The sequence below is a fragment of the Carassius gibelio genome, chromosome A9 (genome assembly GCF_023724105.1).
Source record: "Carassius gibelio isolate Cgi1373 ecotype wild population from Czech Republic chromosome A9, carGib1.2-hapl.c, whole genome shotgun sequence".
Classification (NCBI taxonomy): Eukaryota; Metazoa; Chordata; class Actinopteri; order Cypriniformes; family Cyprinidae; genus Carassius; species Carassius gibelio.
In genome coordinates this window covers 16,103,387-16,128,804 of record NC_068379.1, presented here as the reverse complement: position 1 = coordinate 16,128,804, position 25,418 = coordinate 16,103,387, and the positions used below count along the sequence as shown (strand labels likewise).

The 25,418-nt window shown below is 35.0% G+C and overlaps 1 protein-coding gene across 1 annotated transcript in view; it reads right to left on the bottom strand.

The window, feature by feature from the left end:
* Positions 1–25,418, bottom strand: part of LOC128019729 (contactin-associated protein-like 5) — a 62,526-nt gene that overhangs the window by 10,117 nt on the left and 26,991 nt on the right. The window contains exons 4-16 of the mRNA XM_052605896.1: positions 23,202–23,349; positions 20,011–20,214; positions 19,630–19,814; positions 17,849–17,992; positions 16,093–16,366; positions 13,639–13,782; positions 12,225–12,396; positions 5,057–5,163; positions 4,491–4,610; positions 3,457–3,657; positions 2,107–2,263; positions 1,162–1,289; positions 809–979 (exon numbers count right to left, since the gene is read on the bottom strand). Of these exons, the coding sequence (XP_052461856.1) occupies positions 809–979; positions 1,162–1,289; positions 2,107–2,263; positions 3,457–3,657; positions 4,491–4,610; positions 5,057–5,163; positions 12,225–12,396; positions 13,639–13,782; positions 16,093–16,366; positions 17,849–17,992; positions 19,630–19,814; positions 20,011–20,214; positions 23,202–23,349 (2,155 nt within the window). The remainder of the gene's footprint in view (positions 1–808; positions 980–1,161; positions 1,290–2,106; positions 2,264–3,456; positions 3,658–4,490; positions 4,611–5,056; positions 5,164–12,224; positions 12,397–13,638; positions 13,783–16,092; positions 16,367–17,848; positions 17,993–19,629; positions 19,815–20,010; positions 20,215–23,201; positions 23,350–25,418) is intronic.

The window sequence follows — 25,418 nt, the reverse complement described above, 5'->3', positions numbered from 1 at the left end:
GACTTACGATGTTTCTCTTTGCACGTAGAGTATTATGTGAAACATTTGTATAGTCTATATATTTTTTCAGTCTATGTATAGATAAACATCTATTTATAGTATATTCATGTTCAAAATCTGTCCGTAGGTTAGTTGTGTATAGGTACAGTGTTAATTTGTAGCATTTGAATATCCACACATATAGCGGAATGACAATAAAGCACAACTTGACTTGACTTGAACTTAAATCTTAATTCAACACCCCCCACCCAACCTTTCCACATCACAGAAAAACTGTGAATGTGGAAATTCAAAAGACATGAATTTAAATTTTAAGATTTAATATATTAAGATATAAATTTTATTTATTTATTTATTTTGATTAAATAAATGTAGCCTTGAGTATGTAGCCATAAGATACTTTTTTCATAAACATAAAAAAAAAACTCACACCTTTGAACAGCAGTGAATATCAATAAATGTTTACCATTTGAAGTTGTAAAAAAAGAACAGTTATTTTAGGTATTATGAACAAACATGAATTGAAAATGAATAATATACTGATAAATCCACATTTTAAATTAAACTAAATGCATTATACCTATTATATCATTATACCTATTGCGTTAACTAATTTTAAGACATTTACAGATATTTTAAAATGGTACTTAAGTTAGACTATACCAAACAAAATTGGATGTATTATAATTTTAAAGTTTAATATTTTTTCTTATTTTTTTTCACTTTATATCTTATATTGTTCAATTTGATTTCTTACAGAAACCTAAATATGACATTGCCACATTCTCATAGATGTGCTTGGACTCACAGCTCAGCTCAACCCTGATAAAGTCTTGAATGCCCATGTTTTCCAGGAATACCCCGGAGGGGGAAGCAGTCTTAAAGTAGAAGGAGACATCGAGGGAAAGCTCCACCTGGAGAGCTGGGAACTGAAGATATGATGCCGCTTGATAAAAAGATACAGAATTCCACAGGAACTCTAACAGAGAGAAAGAAAGATAAATGCCATATATTTGACAGTTTACATATTCCTTTTATACACTGAATTATCTGCTGTCTGTCTGCTCGTTTTCTTTTTTCTCTCTCTCCTTCTCTCTTAAGTCTCTTTCAAACATCCATCCCAGTCATGTATGAAACAGCAGAAGAGATCAGTTCACGTACTGTCATCAGAGCACTGCAGGGGTCCCACGACATACATGGCTTCAGAGCCCAATCTGTAAGTATCACCAACCACAATCTCCCGCACCGGCAAGTGCTCCTTATATGAGAGGACGCCAGTATCATTCTCCCTGTAAACAAAAACACATTCACAACAGACCTCTAACTACAGATGTACAGTATAATGCAACATGACATAGAATTTGAACAAAAATGGATATATTAGATACAGTATACACTACCATTTAAAAGTTTGTGGACGGTAAGATTTTATTTTGTATTTCTTGAAAGAATTTATTATTTTTATTTTTATAATTATTATTATATTTCAAATAATGGTGTTCTTTTGAAACTTCTATTCAACACTGATAATAATAATAGTTTCTTGATCACCGAATCAGCATATGATTTCCAAAGGATCATGTGACACTGCAGACTGGAGTAATAACTGCAGAGAATGCAGCTTTGTCATCATAGGAATATATATATTTATTTTTTAAGATATTAAAAACGAAAATAGTTATTTTTTATTTTTATAATATTTACTGTCATTTTAATCAAATTAATGCAGCTTTGGTTAACATTTTTATTTATTTATAAAAACATTTTCAAAAATATTTTTAAAACAAAATATTTCATGCAGCAAACATGTATTTATACAGTATACGGTATTTTTAGTACATATATTGTAAATTATGAATTCACCTGTAAAAATGTAGTGACCCTACAATAAGTCTTACTCATAGATTAGGTATAAATTATGCATAAAAGTAGTCAAGGTTATATAAAAGGTGTTTACTGCATTTCATCTGGTTTTGAGCCTTGTCAGCGCACATAATAATGCAACTTGTGTACTATTACAGTATCTGTGAATAAACCCAGTGTTAGTAAAAGTAAGGTTCATCTCAGGAATCTAACAGACGTAATGAGTTGCATTTGCCTTGTTACCATGACACTCTGTCTGCATCACAGTTGCAGAAGTAGTTCATGTCAGCACAGTTCTCTTCCAGACCGCAGGAGCACTGCTGCACCCCTGGCTGGAATCCACCCCAGTAGGTCCTCTTCTCTCCTCTGCGGTCCACCCACCAGGACAAAGGGGTGCCGTCTGCAACAACACCACATTTATTCAATCTAATTTTAAGCTTATCTTCATCAAGACAAGTCAGTACATATTAAAACCAAAAATAACAGAGTTTCACACCCATGTTCATGACAGATAAATATTTAAATATTACGGGGTATAGAGACATAAATTCATATGCAGTTGTCTAATAATAGCATGCATACATAAAATCAACACATTGACATTATAGAGCTTTTTATTCACTGTTATGCTGAATAATAATAAAAAACCATGTAACCATTTTCACTCAGAAATTCGCTAGTTGTACATTATGAAGAAATGCTAGAAAGTAATGCACTGATTTAAACATGACATTTTGATCTAGAAAAATTGAATAAGCATTTTCACATACAGCACATACAGTATATATTGGACCGATAAAGTATACTGTATATGGGATTTAACAGATGATATATTGATTTCACTTCTCTATGACTAATTACTTATTCAGTAATGACAGTGACTTCGTGGGAAATATGATACTTTTGATTTGTGTGACATATCTTTAAATTGACAGCTTAATTTAGCACACTAAATCAAAACACTTGTGATAAGGTGTGTTAATAATGACTTCCAATAAATCTGCAATGCATATTAATGCCAAGTGGAATTTAATCTGGGCAATAACTATGGTTTTAGACTGGGATGACTGCCAGACTGAAAATAAAAACATGGTTATTAATTTATTCTCTGCTAGCTGATGAACCACAAGAAGTCTGCAGCTTAAATTAACACTACATTCGGCATTTTTCTTTCAAATTTCAGCATTTGATCAAATCCTTTGTATTTCTAAAGACCTGGCTTCTGACTTTAAGTGAGTGAGTGAGAGACTTTACACTTTTCAAAAAACAGCTTTTCAAAATCTCTCTCTCCCTTCCATTATCTACAAAATAAAATTATCTACAGGAGTATCACACTTCATTAACAATTTTTATTTACTGTCATGATGCTCTGACAGACCAGAATGTGTGCATGTAAAATACTCCTCAAAAGTGACATGTCTGATTTGCGCTGATTTCATATTTCAGAATTCATCATAATTCAAAAGAAATAAAAAGAGCAAAATATTTTTGCTATTAGCACCTGCAAAGAAATCAGTCTAGTAAATCTAGCATTGATTGTTCTTACAGCACTGAAACATTACTAAAGACTGAGAGGCTAAGGCCAGTACTTACCCAAGGGGTTAAACAGCCGTGACCTTCTGCAGTGGTAGGCAATTCTTTGCTCACAGTGTTCTGACAGAGACACCAGGGCCTTCAGCTGTTCAGATGAGGCACTATAATTAAACCATCCCACATATGGCTTCTGCAGTGTAGAGCCTCGTACTCTGACTGCATTCGAGCTGTTGTGACGAACCACTGTCCACACTTTGTCCCCTGAAACATTTGATACTCTGCATTATTCCAACATTCCAGAACATGTAAAAGGCTCAAAAAACAAATTAGTGTGTTTTTACCATTTCAGAAATGGGAGATAGAATGTCTTTCCAACAAATACAGTGAGGTAAAATTATCATAAATTAAGGAATAGTGCTATAAATAACACAATTAAATAAAAGAAATAAAATACAAAAAAATTACTTCTTCCCTCCCTAATAAATGAAGTTACTGGCCACTCTGAACTTCCACAAAACAAAAATATCAGAAATTTTCCAGATTCGCTGCAAAATCACGCTATAGATTTAAACATTATTTATGATTAACTCTGATTCTAAATCATCAAATGGCTTTCAGTTGCACAATAGTCAATCATTCTTTGTGGAAACCATAAAAATAAAATAAAATAGAAATAAAAACAAAATTACTGGTGACTTCTCTTATAAAACCATGTTTGTTGTAATTACCAAATATAGCTCACTCCAAAACGAATGTTTAATGGGAAACACACTGAATATTAGCAGACAGGATGCCAATCGATAAAGGGATCAGCTGTTTCCCCACAAAAGTCAGCGTACTGAATTCAGCACATTGACGTCTATCCTCCAGTGAAATGCATTCAGAACAAACACAGGATGCGTCAATCTGTACTCGCATTCTCAAGTCCAAGGTGGCAGTCAAAAACACTGAATCTAATCACTAATATGCAGGCAAAAGTTAACTTCAAGAATGAACAAAGTGGTATCACTGAGTTTGAAAACAGTGCAAATGGAAAGAGATAACAGTTTGGTCAAATCTAACATTTGTGCTGGGGACAGAAATAAATAACTGACCTGTAATATTACAGTAGACCTGAATAGGATCAAGAGGGCCACTTCCATCAGGATCTATAGAGAAATATCCAGAAGTGCTTCCAGCAAGCCTATAGTGTTCACATGACGCTTCATAGACGGCTAAAAATACAAACAGGGAATACAAGATTTCATCAAAGCTCCTTTCACAAACAAGATCAAGGCTAGTTTAGATCATCTGTACGAAACAGTGCTGTCTAGATGTCTGTACTTTTAACAAACATTATGTAAAGATGATTCCTGTTAAAAACAGACATTGAGCAAAAAACTCAGATCTGGAAAAAAATTATAATTTGATAGGTATTTCATAATGCAACCACTTTATGTCATGTTGGTTTTTATACTGTGTGCGTGTTTTCAAAGCGTAAACTTTGTAAATTCAAATATCCATAAGGGAACTTTGACAGTGAAATAATGTAAATTACTATTTAGTTTAAAAAGTCTAAAACTTAGGTGCTAGAAATATAACCATCCCTTGTGTGTACGGCTGACATAACAAATGTACAGTAAGTGGGTTTGAAATGTAGGAATCCATTGCGCAGACCTACAGTTATGGCACGTAGCTCCACTGTATCCTGTACCAGTGCAATCACAGGAGAAAGAAGACCACGTCTGGGAACACCGGCTGCCATGCTCACAAAAATTATACAGACACCTGTCACATAAAAAGAGATATGCAAATATTTAGTTCAAATATACAGTAAAAAAGAGAACAAACCAAGTCTGACCAAGGATTACAAAGTAATTTGAAACAGAAGTCAGCAACTAATAGGTTTATTTTAAATTAAAGCCCTAAGATGACAGAGAAACCGACTACATGTCCATCTCAAGTCAAAATCAGTTTTCTGAGACTGAATGAGTATGTCAGCATACATTTACATTGTCTGTTGCTAGCATTGAAATAGACTGATAATGTGGCCTCACTGCTCAGATGGCATCAAACAGTCTGTTAAATCAAGAGAATCACTGGGCTTTTGACAGAACATTTTATATCAAGTGCAGCTGGATCTAATTTAGAAAGGGTAAAATTAATATGTGAATTTGTGTGAGGGGAGCATCAGAGAAAAATAATTTCCTTTTCAAGAATTTATTTGCTTTTCTATGAAAAGCACAAAGCCACGATGGTTCATAATCTGTAACAAAGGGAACCTCTTACAAATGTTAGAACAAAATAAACTAAAGCTAAAGCTTATGCAACAGAGGCATTTAATGTAATACTGGATAACAAGAAATGTAATCTTAATCCTGTATAGAACACTGAAGAAATATGTGTATATTAATATACAAAATGTTTAGGATTTAGGATGATTCAGCAAATTTCAGCTCATTTCATCCATTTGTTTTTCTCAATAACAGTGCTAGATGAGCCTTTGATTTCTTCAGTGCAGGAAAGTCTGTAATACCAAACCTACTAACACACAGACATACAAAAAACTGATATGCTTGCTGGAGATGTGTTGATTAATAGCGCATTAATTTGTCTGCTTAACTTTCACAATTACCAGCCTTTTAGGCCTGTTTATTATTTCACAGAGCTCAGTTTTCATATCTGGTCTCTGAAGAGCCCACTTTACGAGGCTTCCACGTACAATACGGCCATTCAAACAACCATTAACCACTACAGGGAGAGTCATCTGCAGGCTGGATACTGTTTCAGGTGATGATTTCATTACCTCTGTGCTATTTCTAGTCATGCTTGAAAAAAGGTTTTGCTGGACCATAAAATGATGCCAACCAATGTGCAACTGCTCTGCAGCAATAAAAAGCTGTTAGTGATCGAGGTTTCTGGTAAAGGGACATTGTCTAAAGTAAAAGTCGATGACCTGAAAATTTGTTGTAAGGTTTGTAACGTGGAAAAAAAACAGGACACACTGTGTGTGTTTTCAATGAATGATGCACAAACGATCTACATTGGTGATTTTAACTGGTCATATAAGTCCTATTAAATCACATAACAGTCACTTTAGTACTTCAGTAACATTAAAAATTTAGAACAGCATTAATATTATAGCAATATAAAGACCTAACTGTAATATAGTGACATAAATCAAAGGAGAACTAGCACATATGTCAAAATGTAATCGTGAAATGAGAATGAATAACCTTATTATCAAGAAGAAACATTGAGATTCTTTTGGGATCTTGAAACTGACACCAATAAGGACCCGCAAACATGATGATACCCTTGTGAAATAAATAGTGTATATACAGTGTGTGTGTGTGTGTGTATATATATATATATATATATATATATATATATATATATATATATATATATACATATACATATATATATATTAGTGGTGGGCCGTTATCAGCGTTAACGTGCTGCGTTAACGCGAGACTCTTATCGGGCGATAAAAAAAATATCGCCGTTAATCTATTCTCAAAGTTGGGTTGGGAGCTGGGTCTATACTAAGCAAGCTATGATGACCTTTGACCTTGATATTTTATATAACCGACTGGCTGAGGCGAGCCTAAAGAGATGCTCAGGACAGTTGACGGGCCACTGCTGCACATCATCACAAAAAAGCTTATCTTTTTCACACGTTTTTACGCCTTACCGCTTGTCGATTTAAACATTAAAACATCCAAAAACAAGCCGCGGAAAAGCAGAACAGTGTTTACAGAGCATCAACGGAGTTGCGCAAGTGTTTGTGTTTGTTCCCTGCATTTCGAAAATGCTTGTTTTACAAACAAGGCCCAATTTGACGACGGATTTGCGTATCGTTTATTTCTTAAGGATGATGCAATCCCAACGAAAAAGGGTCACGATCGTGTGTTGGAACCGCAGGCGGTGAGTAAAACTGCTTCAAATATTTCTGCCTCCTTGTTAGTGCGTCCGCCTCCGATCGGAGACCCGGGTTCGAGCCCCGCTCGGAGCTAGTCGTTGCTGCTGCTGCTCTCGTTCAGTTTCAGCCTCGGGATCTGATTCTGGATCATAAATAAACGGCTGAATCTGACTGTTATGCATGGTTTGTTTTGGGTGATGTTTTTTTCCTCAAGGTAATGTCAGCTTCCAAACACTCTCTATGCAAAAGCCTACTGGCGCTCCTGATTCTTTAGCTCCGGCCACACGTCACGCCTCCAGTCGGTCGTGTTTTTCCGGGAAAAATCGGTACAGACTATCTTTCTCTTATGAATATAATAAAACTAAAGACTTTTTGGAGTTATGAAGGATGCAGTACTACTCTATAGGTACTCAAGATTAACAGGATATTGAGTGAAAACGAGCATTTCACCCCCCCTTTAATTGAAAGAAAACAGTTGAGGGAAAGAATGGGATGTGTATTTTATTGGATGCGTTCATCGTCTCTTAAAGTGACCGCACCTAAATTAGCGACTGGCTGCTGTAATGTTAATCCAAGAAAATTAAAATGAAAATCACTCACTGCTCTTGACTGAATTACTTTGTAGTTTTAACAGTCAAACCAAAAGTTATTCAGACACCAGATATAATTTTTGATATATATAGCAAAACTGTAATAATGTGAGAAATGTTGAATGTGTCTGAATAAATGTAGGTTTGATTGTATATTTAATTTTTACATTGAAGACTATCCAGTGCTATTTTACGTTTAATTATTTGCTTTCTGTACCTTGACACCTACATACTTGAAAAAAACTTAAACATTGGTGTGAAACAGGCGTAAGGTTGTTTGCACCTTGTGCAATGTGGAATTAGTTTACATCTTTTTCAAGCACTTTGTGATGCATTTTGGAAACGGGATAAGCTTCTTTTCTAATGCACCATCTAGCTTGATAAACCCCTTCTCAAAGACTTACTGTTTGTCAATTTTATTTGAGTAACACACATGTTCTGAATGCCTTCGGAAGAATTCGAATGAGCCATTTTAATATAGATTAATCTAGATTAATTTCAAGATCACAGTGAGATTAATCTAGATTAAAAAAAAATCAATCTATGCCCACCACTAATATATGAAGAGTTCAGATGCAAAAACCTCTAAATGCCATCTGAAATTTTCATCTAAAATTAGGATTTTTATCAGGCTCCTATATTTATGTTCAGTTATTTCACTTTAATAGCCTGGAAAAGGACCTGCACATTGCCATTTAAGTAAAATCACTCAACCTAAGCATAGGAGCTTGATAAAAATCCTAATTTTAGATGAAAATTTCAGATGGCACTTAGAGGCTTTTGCATCTGAACTCTTCATATATATATATATATATATATATATATATATATATATATATATATGTATGTGTGTGTGTGTGTGTGTGTGTGTGTGTGTGTGTGTGTGTAACAAGGAGCCAGAGGCATTTGGATTCATGTGCAGAATTTTATTAGGAGAATGGTCATACAGGCAGAAATCAGGAACGGCGTCAGGTGTGTAAGGGATATCCAGAATCATTAACGGTAACAGGCAGAGATCGGGGCAGGCAACAGAGAATCAGGGTCGGTTACACAATCCAATATCAGACATAAGAAAAACTAACACAAGGGAAAATGCTCGGAAATGCTAGACAGGCTAAACAAGACTTTGCAGTGAGTGAGAGTGATTGTGCTGTTTTTATGTGTGTGTAAATGAGGTGCAGGTGTGGCAAGGAAATTGGCTGATGAATGAGGTGCAGCTGTGGCAAGGTGATTGTGATGCAGTGACTCATGGGGAATGTAGTTCGGGTGTGGTGCAACAGTATGAGAGGTGCTATTGTCCAAGTGACATCTGGTGGAATGGTCCTGAGTGGAGTGCCCTCTACTGAAGTTCATGGGCACTCCATCTAATGATCGTGACAATATATATATATATATATATATATATATATATATATATATATATATATATATATATATGTGTGTGTGTGTGTGTGTGTGTGTGTGTGTGTGTGTGTGTATTTACATGTTTTAACATGTTTTATGTGTCCTCGCTGAATAAAGGCATTTCATTATTAAAAAAAATGTATTGACCTCACACTTCTGAACTGTAGTGTCAACTGTAGTGTCACACACACATACACACAATATTGTTAAAAAGTTATGGGTAATTTATCAGTAAAGACTTTTCTTTTAGATTATATAGATAGATAGATAGATAGATAGATAGATAGATAGATAGATAGATAGATAGATAGATAGATAGATAGATAGATAGATAGATAGATAGATACACACACACCCACACACAAACTTTAAAAGGCTCCAACATTCTAACAACAAGGGGTTTAGGGAATGAATGGATGGAAATACATATAACTGATTTTTACTTTACTGATTTTAATCATAATAAATATACAGCATATCTGTTAACTCTAAAAACTGATGTCAGTATAATAAAATTATTAAAATTATTCCCATTATTAAAAATTATTATAAAACCCCCTGTAATAAACTACACATTACTAAGACACTGAGGTATTAGGAAGGGTGAGGAAGGAAAGTTATTTATAAATATATACACATATAATACTTTGATACTATTTATAACTGACACAAAACTATAATATTGTTACTTTAAGTTAGTAATTCCTCAACACTGTTTTATGTGATAGCCAAACTATTTCTGATAAGCCATGTAGCTCATTTGCAGATACCTCACCTGAAACTGTTTCCCATGTGTCACCAACTTCGGAAAAACTAAGGACTACATCATTAAACTAAGCCTTCCACTGAGGCTTCATTAAGTTTGAAAATGTAAGTGCTAGACAAAAAAAAACAAATTTGTCTCCATGTTTAAGCTCTCTTTGACAATATCCAAAATCCAAAAGTGGGCAAAACATTCCAGGGGTCAGCTATTTTAGCACTTTATTATCAGAGACACAGTCTGAGGCTGTGTACAGAGGGGACAGAGACGGAGGATAGGTTCAGTCTTGCAGCCGGGAGCATTCGCCCTCTGATGGCAGGCTCACAAAAACTGTCACATAGCTCACAGCGGAGTCCCTCAGACTATGGCAGCTGCTCATGAATGATTTAAACTTGCCACTGATGGAGGGGCTTGTCATGTTCATACAAGTTCACTATTAATAAAATCCCGCTGTACAGACAAGCCAGTGGGACATGTCCCTGCCGCTAAATAAAAACACACTGAGAGACTGAATAAAAGCAAGTACTGTGAGCCAGTTAAAGTGGAGCAATTGGGTGATTCTGAATAGTGCAAAATATACTAGAATTAAAGGATAGTTTCAGGCTTGTTTCTGAATTTGACTTGAGGTAGCAAACAGTATGTAGAACTGCAATTTGAATGTAAGGAAGTAGAATTAAAATTCCAAAACATGCAGACAGCATATGGATTTTAAACACCACCTACAGACATTTGTATATTTTATTTATTTATTTCATAATATATAATAAATATTTTTTTGTGTCCAAGGTGGAGGAACTCTTTATTTCCCATAATGCATTAACTGTGTGAAAATTATGTAGGCTGCAGTTCAGATCCTTTCAGAACAATTCAAGTTCTATTGTGTGTTGTGATCGTTTAATTGTTGGGTGAACTATTCCTTTATTCAGCAATTAGATTTTTAAAATAACTTAGGTTTAAGAATCTTTTAGAATAATTATAATGAATATTGTAGGTAACACTACAGTTGACACTACAGTTCAGAAGTGTGAGGTCAATACATTTTTTTTAATAATGAAATGCCTTTATTCAGCGAGGACACATAAAACATGTTAAAACATGTAAATAAATAAAATGCAATACAAAAATAACTGATAATTAACACTGATCATGTATTACCAATGCCTTTTAAAATACTTTGTTATAATAGAAATTTAGAATATACATATTTTTTTTATTTTAAAGTTATTTTAAATTGTAAGAATATTTCATAGTATTACTGTTTTACTGTATTTTTGTTCAAATGAATGCAGCCTTGGTGAGCATAAGAGACTTCTTTCATAATGATCAACAAACAAACAAAAAAACTTGTTAACAATAGTGTACATCCTCTTATTTTCCAACAGATGTATAACTGGTAATTATAACAAGATATCATTACCCATCATTGGCGTTTATCTTATTTACTCAAAAGAGAGTAAATAAGGAGACAAGAGTAGAAATCTCTCTTCCTTAAAGGGCCATATGACGTTGCTAAAAAGAACATTAGTTTGTGTATTTGTTGTAATGAAATGTGTTCATGCAGTTTATGGTTCAAAAACACATTATTTTCCACACACTGTACATTATTGTTGCTCCTCTATACGCTTTTCTGAAACACGACGATTTTTCCAAACTCATCGTTCTGAAAAGTGAGGTGTGCTCTGATTGGCCAGCTATCCAATGCATTGTAAATGGAGGAATATCTTAACTGTGCTACAAACAATACAAAAACTAAAAGGAAACTTTAAATTGATTAATTTGACCCCTTCAAAATAGAATTTATATTATATTTATATTAATTTAGACCTAGGGGACAGCAGGGGTCGTGCAGTTCTGGGTCGACGAGGCCTCTGATTCCAGTATGTGCTAATGAGGAGAAATACAAAATAAAGCACTGAGCTTGTTAGTTGGCCGCAAACCTAAATTAAAGTACAAATGAACTTTCTCCAGTTCTAATTAGGGCTCTGCTGATAGTCCAGCTCAGCCAGCTCGACCTGGGGCCTTAATGACAAAGAACAGCTCTGACATTTTTAAGTTTCTAAGGTGTCATAAATAAAATAAAATCCAGTCAATATTTTTGTGGTTGCAAAATGTAAAACAGCAACAGAAATATGGATCAGGCATATATTCAGCTCAATGAGGAAAACCGCACCTGTCACGAATGCCACACAAGTCAAACTGTAGCTGATCGTAGCTTCCTAGATGACCTTGCTGGACTGAGAGAAGATCAACAGGTTGGTTGTTGACACGGATGAGCCGGACGCAGCCTTGAAAGGCCATCGTGGGATTCAGGCAGCTAGAGTCGTTCTGGGATACAGGACATCCTGAAAGAATTGATGAAAATACACCTGACTGTAGATATGGATGTTATAAAAACAATAAAATGTTGAGAAAAAAAGTGTTTCAAAGATCAAACTAACACACACACTCACACAAACAAAACATGTAATTTATATGTTATAAATTTTACTTTGAAGGCCTCCAGCACATTATGTTCTGTTGCTTAATTGACAAATATCAATCAACAAATTACAGAAAATAAATAAAATAAAATAATATATATCAATATATATAAAAACGTGGCCATTGTGAGCATTGCTATTATAGATTTGTACATATAGTATTTAATATTGTACTGTATACATTACATACATTTAATTTACTATTATTGAGTTTACTATTATCTCTTACCAGTGTTATTATTAACTAAACATAAAACTATTTAGTATTTTATAAATAGTCTGATTTTAATTGAAATAAAGCTGAAATAGAATATAACAACTTTTTTTTTTTAATACATATAAATATCCAAATAAAATATAAATTAAAAATGCTTCCTTGGCAACTAACTGAAATAATAAAAGTAAAAAAAATATTAAAACTAAAACTGAAATACAATAATTGTAAATAAAAAAAATAAAAAATAATAATAACAATGTTTGATATAACTGGCAAAAGCTCATAACAAAATTACTAAAATTTGAAACCAACTTAAAATAAAAACTGAAAGTATAAAAATAAAAGCTAAAATATCAATAAATACTATCATGGTATAGTACAGGCTGATTTATATTATATATTGTATTTTATTTTAAATATTAACTTTGTGATCTTTTATATTTTGTTAATAAGTGGCAACTGAACAACAGAGTTGCATACTCAAAGTTTTGAATGCAAAAAAGCGAGTGAAAGTGAAGTGAGGTGTAGTCAAGTATGGTGTCCCAAACTCAGAAATTGTGCATTTATGCCCTCCAAGTACACACTGAGTAGTGAAAACACACACACCGTGAACACACACCATGAGCTATACACCATTGCTATAGCACCTGGGGAGCAGTTGGGGTTTCAGTGCTTTGCTCAAGGGTCTCACCTCAGTCGTAGCATTGAGGGTGGAAGAGAGCGGTGGTCATTCACTCCCCCAACCTTAAATCCCTGCCGGCACTTTGGGTTTGAAGTCAGACTCTCTAACCATTAGGCCACAACTGCCCACAAATAGCTAATCTGACCCCAACTGTAACTGAAATGATCTTTTAGTCCTTTCAGAAAACACTTGTGCTTTATTTTACCTCCAAAATAGTGTTTGTCTTTTGGTTGCAAGTAGCTCTTGAGCTGGATGGTGGAGGCAGGCTCACTGTCCAGGATCATGATGATCTGAAGACCTCTAGTGTTGAGACTCACAGAATGCCACAAACCATCATTCACCCTCTGACCTGTCAATCAAAAATGCCACATACTGTTTAAATAAACATATATGAACTTTAAACACATTTTAGTGCAACAAACAGAAAGATATGGTCATATAAACCTTATTATGATCTCAAACAAACTGCACACATACTGTAAAGTCACCCAAGACAACAATCATCATGTGGACCATCAAATCTCACACAATTCAAAGCCATGATGAAACAGAAAACTGTTTCTATTTCTGGCACAGAGTGCCAAAAAACCGCAAATCTCCTGGCAAAAAATCCCCCCAAAACTGCCCTCCTCTACCCCTGTCCCCAAAGGAAAAATTCTCTTTGAGGTTTGATTTAATTAATTCTGGCCATTACATGTGAAGGGCACCCAAGCTGTGTTCGGCTGCTGTGTGTCTACAGTCTCCCCAGTGCCAGCCATCTGTTTGTAGTTTGAGCTCAAGCGCTTCACTTCTTCTGCTCCGGTAATTACAACACTCTCTATCTCAGCCAACACTTCTATGACATGAGTTAGACCCAAAAATATTGGTTTCAGGTAGGATAAAACAACCGCTCTAACACAGACTGGCCCTGCACAACAGACAGAGAGCACCCTCTTTCTCCCTGCTGCGTGTCGATTGTTGTCGAACATCAGGTTTCCTCACTAGACTGAAACACACAACTGTCTGTCTGAGACACTAATCTTGTTTAGACCAGCATGTATGTTTCCTTTCATCTTTTGTCCAGAATGCTGAACAAAAAATAAAAATGCCATTATTGCATTTGTGGGTGACAAGATAAGCTGTAAGTGCTGACTTTTATACAAATGCTTTTGTTATGCTCACATCTTAGTGGTGTGAAAGAGGACTGGATAAAAAGCAATTCTGTGCTGTGTAAGTAATAGGAAGTTTCTGCATTGCCAGGCTGGCTGAGCTGAAAAAGACAGACGTTTATACCCTTGATAGCTATGCGCACATAATTGCTGAAACTGAGCAGCATTTCCAATTAGACTCCTTCAAAGCAGTCATTTCAGTGGCTAGAGTTTTATACCTTTTATAACTTGCCTGATCCATGTTAAATTGTTGAGCTAAAGAATGAATGTCAAAAAGACTATATGCCATTTGAATTACTTTACTACACCAGCAACAAAAGTGACTGGGTTTGTTGACCACTGTTTTTACTCAGTTTGTGTGTGAGCAGATACTCAGTTCCCCTGATTTTGAATGAATGGAAGTTGGGGCAATCGTCCGCCGATAAATGTGACACTGGACTACAAAATCAGTCTTAAGTCGCTGGGGTACATTGTATGGGTCAAGATTATGGATTTTTCTTTTATGCCAAAAATCATTAGGATATTAAGTAAAGATCATGTTCCATGAAGATATTTTGTAAATTTTCTAATGTAAATATATCAAAACTTATTTTTTGATTAGTAATATGCATTACTAAGATCTTCATTTGGACAAAGGTGATTTTCCAGATATTGAAATAGTTTTATCCGGCAAAATATTGTCTAATCCTAACAAACCATACATAAACTGAAAGCTTATTTATTGTATTATTATGTATAAATCTATTTTTGTGTTACTGTCAGGGCGCATCAATTCTGGTTATCCCAGGGGTTGTTCTTTCTTCTAATAAGGGATCGATTGTTGCAGTTTCACTCTTGTTGTGTGCAATTATGTAATGATTCTCTCTGCTTATTTCAGGCATATGCATTTGGAGTTAGCCAGAGGCTTCAGGACTCGAACGTAACCAAACAAGAAGTGTGATTGTTCAGCGTGCTAGACTTCTCTGCCCAAATTAGTACATTGAGTGTGGTTGCGGAGATTCGTTTGGAAAACACGCTCATCCGGTTTGTGTTCCATGTCATCTGTGCCATTGTTTTTGTCTTTTAATTTGGTTGTGTTCTTTCTTTTGTAAAATTTTGATACAACCATTGTTTGTGGTTTTTGTATTATGATTGAGGTCAGATTGTTTGAAATACTACTGAATCGACAGTTTTTTGTTTGTTTGCTTTCTTTTCTGAATTTATTACTATTAGTGGGAAATATCTTCTTTTTTTTTTTTTGAGTAATCTTGTAGCCCCTCTAGATCTTTGTGCAATTTTATATTACCATATATATATGTATACTAAAACCATAGTTGGTTAACAATGCTTTTGGGAAACACTCCCAAGTCTGGGAAACCGACTAAGACCAGCAAACAAACCTAGACTGGTTTAACATGGTTCTTCAGCAGGGTTTGTTCACCAATCACCCCCAGTGCCACTTTCTGAACTGTATATTTGAGACAACTGGCATCTAAAGTCAAGCTACTGAAAATCAGAAAGGGTCTCCTCACCAGCTGACACTTCTGACATCTTCAGCGCTGATGTCTGGTGTGTGAGATGGAGGCGCCCACTGCTGATCTGCAAAATCAGGTAACGGGGTTCCTGACCAGAGATCAGTGGACTGGACAGCAGTAGGCCATCAGGGTTCCATGTGCGAAACTGCAGGCCCACTGAAAGGTCCTCCAGGATCGGTGCAGGTGCTGGCAGCAACAGAAAGCTGCTGCTGGAGCTCTGAAATGTGGCGGCCACCAGCTGTGGTTCAGAGCAGGAAAATGTCACGTTGCCCTGTGAGAGAAGGAGAACGCCAAAGCATGGGCTTACATGCAAGCAGGAAATGACCAGATGGCGATCACAATAAAGAAATGCATATCTCTTAAAAAAAAAAAAATAAAAAAAAAAAATAAATAAAAATAATTAACTGTTTAAAATGTGCTACATTCTTAAAAACTCACTACTTCTACTTAGAATTTGTATTAGATGATTTTGTGTAATTATCATGTAAAATGTAATAACATTTTTCGGTAGCACTTTATTTTACAGTCCTGTTCCTCATGTACATACTATGTACTTATTATAGTAATTACAATAACTATGTAATAACTAGGTACTAACTCTGAACCTACCCCTAAACCTAACCCTACCCCATGTAGTCACCTTGTGTTACCAGAACTTTCTTAGATAAATACACTGTAAGTACACTATAAGTACATGTTAGTACACGTACTATAAAATAAAGTGCAACCCATTTTTCTTTTCATCTTGAATACATGTTAGTCTATATATTTATGTATAATGCTTCACTGTAAATTTCATTGCAGTTTTACTATTAATTTATTCATGAAATATTTATTCATGAAATATTCATGAAATATTCAAATATTTAAATTGTTGTAATTATGCAATACAATTACAATAAACATTATTTTACAAATAAATTTGAATGAATTTAAATCATGTACAGATAATAAAACAGGCTCATCATGGAAAATATATATTCAAGTCATTGTACATATAAACTGCAGTTGAAAACCTTACTAAAAATAAGAGTATGCTACGAGATGCAACGAGAAAACTGGTAGCACAGGAAATTATGTCAAAGAATAAAAAAAGAGGAAAAGTAGAAACAAGCTGAAGGGTTACAAGAGAACTGGAGAGGCTAAGAGCCAAATAGGCTAAACTCACAAAGGCAGAAGGCGGGCTGAATAAATGTCACCAGCACAGCTCCACGGAGAGCAACAGAAGCACAGAGAGCACATCCGCAGGACAGAAGCTCACGTAGGCGTGAAAAGGTTACTGCAGTGTGAGGTGAACACCTCATTGATCCCTGTGCCACAGGGCTGTACAGACACCGGTCTGCTGAACTGAGGCCTCAGCAGACCTTCTCCAACCTGACAGCCCTAAGCTGTGTAACATGAGCACATGTTTGTATTTTACAGAGCTAGACCGAATGCCAGTCATCCCTCCTATGAAGTGATTGAGTCGTGGTTGTCTTGTCATTTTGATTTAGGGAAATATACATATAACTCAAATGAGACAGACAATTATGATTCGTGAAATTGCTGAGAAAAGAAATAAAAATAAAAAAAAGGCTAATGTGTGAATCTCGGCACAGTTTGTGCACACCTTTAAAGTTTCCTGCTGATACCGGAATGGCAGAAGTAATAATATGTTTGAACATGTTATAATACTGTACATACAGCTTTTGAGTGAGAGGATCATAACATCACAAGTTCAGAACCCACTTCTCATAATAAACCAACTGCTTACCACACTGTATATTTGAGGTTTTCTCCGTTTCGCTAGGTCGATGACATTCACTCCATTGTAGTAGAGGTTCTCCATGCAGCCATGAAAGTTACGTCGAATGAAAGTTCCTGGTTTACCTGGCAGTGGGATCCCGCCAAAGCTTAGCTGATTTAGAGAATGAATAAAACACATATCTCATTTTAAACATATATAATCATAAAAAAAATCTATATCAAATGTGCTTGCTTTGTATTTCTATCTATCAGGCTCCCATAAAATTAAACACTGCTTCTGAACATTGTATTGAGACTAGCTTAGCACACCGTTATGGTAAACAAAATGCCTTTGTCTTTGGTATTCTGGGCTGTCTTGCATGGTTTGTTTAAGATCATGCCACAACATTTCAATGGGTATAAGGTCAGGACTTGACTTGGCTTTTCCAAATATGAAATTTCTTCAAACTCAGCCATTTAGTTGTAGATTCCGTGAAGGATCATTGTTACGCTGTTTGAGCCTTTTTTTATGTTAAGCTCCATCTCAACGTATGGAGAATCTGACATGGTTGTATACAATTTATGGACACAGTCCAGAATTAATTTTTCCATCAGTTGTTCTGTTGTGCTGCACAGCCACAGGGCAGTTTCAAACTATTTTGAATGTTTTTCTTTCTTGGAACATTTTTATTAATTATTTTGCAAAAATTTGCTTTCTACACAGCACATCTGTCCACAAAACTTTCTTTGAAAAGACACTGGGAATATCTAGTCCAGTCATGTGCTTTTATAAAGAAGACACAAGTAAGTTTCCATTCAAAAACAGTAGGATCACTGGGGCTTGAACAAGATGATTATGAAATTAGGAAGCTTGACAAGGCAACGGAGTCCTTGCTGCTGTGGCAAATAGAGGTCAGTCTGTGGCCAGGCGGTCATCGTCTCAGTGGTAGCCGAGGGGAGGAAGATACTCCATCACAGTGCATTTATGAAGTCGAAATTTCCCCTCAGTTATCAATAATGCATTTTTGTGTGTGTGTGTGTGGTTTTGAAATTCAGCGTCTCATGGGTCTTTAAAATTTAGTACTTACTTTTCCTATCCCCCACGAACACTAAAACTGTGTAATGAAGAGAATCATGCATATATATATATATATATATATATATATATATATATATATATATATATATATATATATATATATATATATATATATATATATATATATATATATATATAGCCCTATTCAAAAGGCGTTCAATTAATTAATTATGATTGGACATTGGCCATTCAATTTAATTCAATTTTATATCCGCATGTTTGATTTACAAAAACTCTCACATGTTTAGGGTAAGTAATATGTTTTTAAAAGAAATTGATTAACTTTTATTCAGCAAGGATGTATTCAATTTATAAAAAGTGACAGAATTCTTTTGAAACATTTAAAATTTCTTTACTATTTCAAATGAATTCAGTTATGTTCTTTATGTTTCATTTATCAAAGAATACGGAAAAAATATAGAATGGATTAAGCAGTACAACTGTTTTAAACATAGTTAGTGATAAAAAAAAGTCAAGAGGAGTTATTATGAGCATTAAATTCACATATCAGAATAATTTCTGAAGGATCATGACACACTTAACATTTTATTTTATTTTATTTTATTTATCTCAAGGACTACAGACCATTTAAAAGGCCAACTTTCAGCTGCATACAACTGTGTCTCCATCAGACAAATTCCACAGGTATAAAGTCTGCCACCTCAAAGTCATTTAAAAAAAGAGAAAATTAGAGGATCCCAGAAACCAACCTCATAGTCGACCTCTAGAGAGTCTCCATCACCCTTGGTCCTGAAGTGCTGAGTGTGTCTGTCCAAAGTGAAGTTGACCTGCTTGTTAAAGCGTTCGATCAGAACAGAGTGCCAGTGCAGATCATCCAAGAGACTTCCTAGAGTGACCACCATACGAGCATTGCTGGATCTCACCCTGCTGTCATCTGCCAGTCAGAAGAGGTATCTCATGAGTCATATGCTACTAGCACAACATATATTCATTAGCATGTATTAATATTTTCTTTAATAATAGACTATGAATTCCATCAATGGTCTTTCTCCATTCCAAAGTAACTTCGGTTAAATAATGAATACTTTAAACCTTTGAAGCTGCTAACTTCCCCCAGTACTGTAACTCACCCAGGTTTAGATGCAATGCCAATCTGCCACGATGAAGCTCCAGAGTGATATAATCTCCTCGCTGGCCTTCCCCATGCAGTAAAACACCTTCTGCCTGTCGACTCTTAAATCGCAACGATATAACATCTTTCACTGTGCTCATAGACTTCTGGTTGAATCGGTAGAGCAAAGAGCTTCTGCCATCAAAATCAGCCACATAAGATCCTATAAACACATGAGATTTTCTGTGAAACACCTGCTGAAGATATTTCCATTTCACTCAAAATTAAAAAAATAAATAAAAATAAAAATAATGCTACAAAGAATAGCAGAATAATTGGAGAGTTATTTCATATTTCTTACAATAATAAAAATCATGATTTGCAGGTGCCTTGAATTTGTTGTTGGGAAAATTTTAGGAAACAACATATTTACAAACTGACAATACAAATTCACAATCAAGTATAACAGGAAAAAGTAATTTATGAAACCCAAGGCTAGAATTAACTCCCCAAATTTTGAAATATGAAAAATGTTTAATACGTCAGTCATCTTAAATTGGCTGATTTTGTAAAGTAAAAAAAGGACATAATACACAAATTAAATCAGGATTGCACACTACTAGACTTTCATGCCATTTGAATACAACAGATTCATGATAAAATGTGCTTGGTTGCTGGGAGATGCATGAAACATAAGAAAAATTATTTTTTAAAATAGGCTGAAAAATCAAACATGTCTGATCTACTGGATAAAATCATAGTCTAAAGCAAAAACTGTGCCCATCATACACTACGCAGTTTTTTTGTGAAATCTGTCGACTCTTGACTTCCAAAAAATTTTAGGCAAATCTCGACTTGTCCAGAATGCAAACTGGTACAAAAATCCATTCAGAAGTTGTGTAGCATATTTCAGCTTTAAACTGGAGTTCTAACTGAGCTACGTATAATTGGAGGCCATCAAAAAATGACTGGAATCTCTGTAGATATCAGTACAGTTCTCCATTGAGGTTAATGGGGCTCATAAGCTCACAGCACATATTTATTGAATCACACATTTCACTAATGTTTAAATCTAGTATCTGAATGACATAACGTCATGAGAGCAGCTGCTGCCCATCCTCAATTCTATATTAAATTCTGGCGAAACGACGAATGAACTATAAAGATCATCTTATACAGTAGCATTATTAAGTCTCAATTCCTTATTACCCATTTGAGCAATGGAGCCAGTGTGACCCAGTGTCCCAAGACAAAAGTTTAAACATTTTACTTTGTTGTCCTTCAAAATGTGGCTTTAGATAAACCAAAACAGTCTAAATATATTTAGGATCAAGAACACAAACTCTCATGCATGTCTCCGGAGTTGTTTTGCAGAAATCTCTTTATTGGTGTTCCAGTTCATTACTGTATGCTGGCACTCATAATGATGTAAAACCCTAAAGCCTACCGAAAAATGAATGAAAGAAGGAGTTTTTCTCCTTTTTCGGTCTAGTGAAGCAAAGCAGAAAAGCCTGCATATATTCCAGCATTGAATAATGACCTATTTTTGATGATAATAAGCAACTGCTCTGTTTGGTCAAATGCGGATGCTGTGAGCTATGAGGGACGTAGTGTGGGCATAGCAATCTTGCAGTCATGATAATGGCACTTATCTAGTATTGCGCCATTCTCAGGTTCAGCTTGAGTTCTCAAATGTCACAGCAGTTGGCTGATTAGTATTAGTATTTTGCTTATTATGCGATATGTGGTTCAGTCTGAGGTGTTAGGTGCAATCACCGCACTACCAGTGAGCACTAGCCATCAAATCATATATAATTAAAATAGCATTTATGATCTTCTTTCAAGGTTATTTTCGGCACTCAAGATCCAGTTTATGTTAGTCAGTGCTTATAGATTCATCATATAAATTCAGATTTGTCATGCGATTTGCATGTGAATTATTTAAGTTTCTGTGGTTGATTAGGACAGACATCTGAAATGAAATTCTTCATGCAGCATTTATCTGCAAAGCACACATTCATTCGGGTTTAATACATGGATCATGCCACGGAATAATGAAGACACACACTGAGGGACCGTTCTATAAATGCTTTGTAATTCAACAACTGATCCATTTTAAGGATTTTGATATTATTAAAGGGACTTTTTTTCCCCCCTAGCTAACACAGGCGTGTAATAAGTGTATGATATTTGGACATCTTTGTTCAGTTTTTGAAAAGTATCATCAAAGAAAGTCATCAAACGACCTTCATTTAAAGGAAAACTGCTCCTGTCATGCAATGAATTGTCTGTGTCAATGCTATGTGACTAGAAAAGGACAAAGGACAGAGGGCATGTGAAGATCAGCAGCAAGAATTATGGGTAATGTTATCACCTTACATACTGGGTCACAAGTATTTTATTGTCCCTGTTACCAAGACTGTGGAAATGTGCTCTGTGAACTGTTATCGGATCTACTGTAGGAGGTTTCTGTAATCCTTCTTATGCAACTCTTTGCAACTTTTCTTTTCTTTTCTTTACTGTTCTTACAGATCTCTCATGGAATGATAAAAAACATGTTAACTGCATAATATGAAAATCTACAGTGTAAAAAAAATATTTTTCAGTGGTATAAATAAAACAAACTTTATTTTAAGGTCCTATTCTCACAATTAATATAACTATTATCTATTACTTTTGTCTCAATAAACTCCTTATTACTGCTTATTAATAGTAAATACGGTAGTTGTAAAATTTTAGGTACTGGGTAGGATTAAGGGAATATGAATTTGATCATGGAGGATAAGGCATTAATATGTACTTAATAAAAGGGGGAAACACAGTCAATATGCTAGTAATATGCATGCTAACAAGCAACTAGTTAGGTAATAGTGAGAATTGGTCCCTAAAGTGCAACCACGAAAAATATTGGAGTATGTTTTACATGAAAACGCTATTTCAGCTTTTCAACTTTTCTACTTAAATTGAATGTTTAATTCAGTGCATTTCTCACTGTTTCTTAGTAATTAATTGTGACATATACTAGCAATTTCTGAGTGAAAATCAACACCTTTTTGTGTACATCTGAACTTCAACTGTAAAGCTGATCACAGAAATAGTGCTTTTCACTAAAAAATAAATGCAAGACATGTAACTGTTATATCTCAGAAAGTAAAATGCCTGCTTGACATTTGTAATATTATGTTTTAATCATGAAATACTCTCACTCACGGTAAGCACAGCCATACACAGCCAATCTAAGGCCCACCCGACCACTGGGGCTCCAATCCAGAGGAACAAAGCGGAGGAACCGGGTTCTGATAGACTGGCTGAGTTTATGGTGGACCACACTGTCTGGATTCACGTTACCCACCAACCTCTGCAAACACACAAAAAAGAAAATGGTTTTCACCTTTCATGAATATGGTACACTTTGTTGTCTCAGTAGTCCTCTGAAGCATCAGGGGCACAAATCCATGTTTTTCTTGTGAGAAGTAATAGGTACAATGTGATTATTAAAGGTAATAAGGCTAATTATTTTAAAAATTATTATTTTTTTAATTCATTATGATCATTATTAATTATCAGGCCATTTATTTTTTTATTTTTTATTGTTATTAGACAACAAATCCCACAAACCAGGGGTTTCAAATAAACAATTGACAAAAACTACCAAGTAAAATCACATTTTCAAGTCTTATTTTACACCACATTTTTGGAAAGTGCCCTATAATATTTTAAAACATTCCTGTTGATCAGACATTTTGTGCAGATGGAATGCTATTTAAGAATACGCCAATCCAGTTGAATGCAAAGAGCAGTATTTGTTTTGAAGGTCATGACAGTTTATGTAAATGTTAACTCATTTTCATCTGCTAGCATTCATAATCTGACAGTAAATTGCATCCGAGTCACTTCACAGTTGAGACTTGCATGGAACATGAGAACCGATGGCCAAAACGCCACATGGTTAGGGATGAATCACAAAAAGAAAACATCAACTCTTTTCAAAGATAGACTTGTCCATGTCCCTTTGAGATAAGTAACAGCAACATTATCATCACCTCCCCTGGTGAGCCACTCACAGCCCAGAAATGCTGTTATGATGCTAGCAAAAACAACAATCTGACATTTGTTTTGTTTTGCCAGCAGACATACTTGGAAGAAGAAGGACCGTGCTAACCAAAAGTACTAAGGATAACACATTTGTAAATAAGCAAGAGCAATGCATTGGAGTTTGTTGAAGACCTACTTTAACGATTACACCCATGCATGCCATGTCTCTTATAAAAGACTGGAGACAATTCATTAAAATAGCAAACCAAAGTTGTATAACTGAAACTAAAACTATTAAAAACTTTTTAAATAAAATAAAATATTTTGGGATTCGATAGTATAATTTTAAAATAACACACCATGAATGTTTAACAACTTTGTATCAACAGAAATCATTTTCTTCATTGCCCAAGTGTTGAATCAAGCTTCCACTGACCTACTCTAAGCATGAATTGCACTCTGTCCCTGGAGAAGCAAGGGCCCGAGGGTGTCAGAAATAGACAGCACCTCGGTGCCTCTGTGACCATCTTTAAATGAGAGCTAAGACAGCAAAACTGTCCCCAGACGACAGACAAGAAGTCTCTTCCTTCCCTCTCTGCATTGCCTGCACTAGGAGACGTCATACATGCTTTATTTACAGTCATTCAGTGAAGCAGAAAACAGATAAAATATCTAAAGAGATCCAAAGGCCTGGCAAGTGATGATTTCATCATTGTAAGAGAGAAGTGAAAACTCACGCACTAGGTGATTTTTATCAAACACACTTCTGCGATTCTAATTCTTGCCAGCTATTGCTGAATGCACCACAGACTTTTACATTAGTTATATTTTATGGCACCCAAATGGGCCACCAGGCTCATGCTTTAAGGAAGCTAATCTAACAAACCACTGGTCCATCTATTGATTTGCTATGGGGCTGCTCAAGCCTCTGTGTAAAGTGAGACCTGAGAGGTACGGAGGAGAGATGGAGGGTGAGAAAGAGGGACATAGAAAGAAATGGGTTGATTTAAATACCCATTATCAATGTCATGTGATTTGTGCTTGAGAACCATAAGAAGATATACTGACAAGCAAAATAGTGTTATTTACGTCTGTCAATCAATTAAAAATCTAATACATAATTACATAATATGCTGATTAATTAAACAAATATTCCCTATTATTAGCATATCTTTGCAGAGAAGTTCTGAAATTAAGATTATTTTTTTGCTGCATACAAAAGCATTGAACATAAATTCTTTAAAAGTCTTTAAAAGTCAATATTGTTTGTAAAATGCATAATTTCCGTAAACTAAAATGAATGCACTAGTTCAAACTGAAATACTAATATTTTCAGTATAACTATATTACATTTAGCAGACGCTTTTATCTAAAGCAACTTAAAGTGCATTC